The 914-nt window shown below is 44.6% G+C and overlaps 1 protein-coding gene across 1 annotated transcript in view; it reads left to right on the top strand.

Annotated features, from left to right (window-relative positions):
• Positions 1–208: 208 nt before the first annotated feature.
• The window catches only part of MAMLD1 (mastermind-like domain containing 1), a gene marked incomplete at its 5' end in the record, with an annotated part of 34206 nt that continues 33500 nt past the window's right edge, over positions 209–914 (top strand). The window contains 1 exon segment of the mRNA XM_009872965.1: positions 209–910. Coding sequence (XP_009871267.1) covers positions 209–910 — 702 coding nt within the window.

The following is a 914-nucleotide window of genomic DNA, read 5'->3' on the forward strand; positions in this document are numbered from 1 at the left end:
TTTAGCCTTTGTCTGACTATAACTCTTTTGATTTCAAGGAAGTTGCACTCACTTAAATCCTGATTGAATTTGTCTCACATGATTGGTTTTTTTAATTGTATGATTCAATTTTCTTTATCTCCATCCCAGTGTTAGAGTGTGGAGCTTCAGAACATATTAGAATAAGGTCAATAACGGATCTTTTCTTCTTCCTTTTTTATTTTCACAGTTACAGGGATCCATTAAAAGAAAACTGGAAGATGATAGCTCTCCTGCCTCCAGTGGCCTGCCTGATGTCATTTTCTCAAATGACAGTAAAAGACTTTGTCTTGATGATGTAAACCTTGCCATGGGCCAAGGTGCCAATCCCAATGTGGCATGTCCAGAAATGCAAAGTTCTCCGTTCTCCACTGGCCACAGCACTTCTTCCCTGGGAGTTGCGGGGCATCCAGTGCTCCTTGAAAACAACCATATGAATGGCGGTGGCATTGGCTCCCCATTTTCAGTGCCATCCAACACGGAAATAAATCAGAAGGGGTCAATAGGAGGCCAAAACAATAACATTGTCCATTATGATGAGAAAGGAAACAGCTTACAGTCTGTGGACCAAGAGCTGCAAGATCTATTGGAAGAGCTGACAAAGATGCCTGATCCATCTCCCAATGACCTGGATCTGGAGAAGATTTTGTGCAGCAAGACCGAAGAGCCGCTTGGGCTGACCCATTCTCAACCAAGCATAAATACCACTCCAAAGTCCTCCCCACAGACTTCCCACTTGGAGAACCATGTTGCTAACAAAGATTTTTCTCCAGGATGCAATCCAACCAGTGGAGGGTCTCCTCAGATGAGACCGTCATCTGCTGGAGCTAACTTCCAGGTTCCTCCCTCAAACAAACCCGCTGCATCGCCCATCTCTACAGCAGCTCAGAGCAAGA

The sequence above is a fragment of the Apaloderma vittatum genome, unplaced genomic scaffold (assembly GCF_000703405.1).
Source record: "Apaloderma vittatum isolate BGI_N311 unplaced genomic scaffold, ASM70340v1 scaffold6407, whole genome shotgun sequence".
NCBI classification, from domain to species: Eukaryota; Metazoa; Chordata; class Aves; order Trogoniformes; family Trogonidae; genus Apaloderma; species Apaloderma vittatum.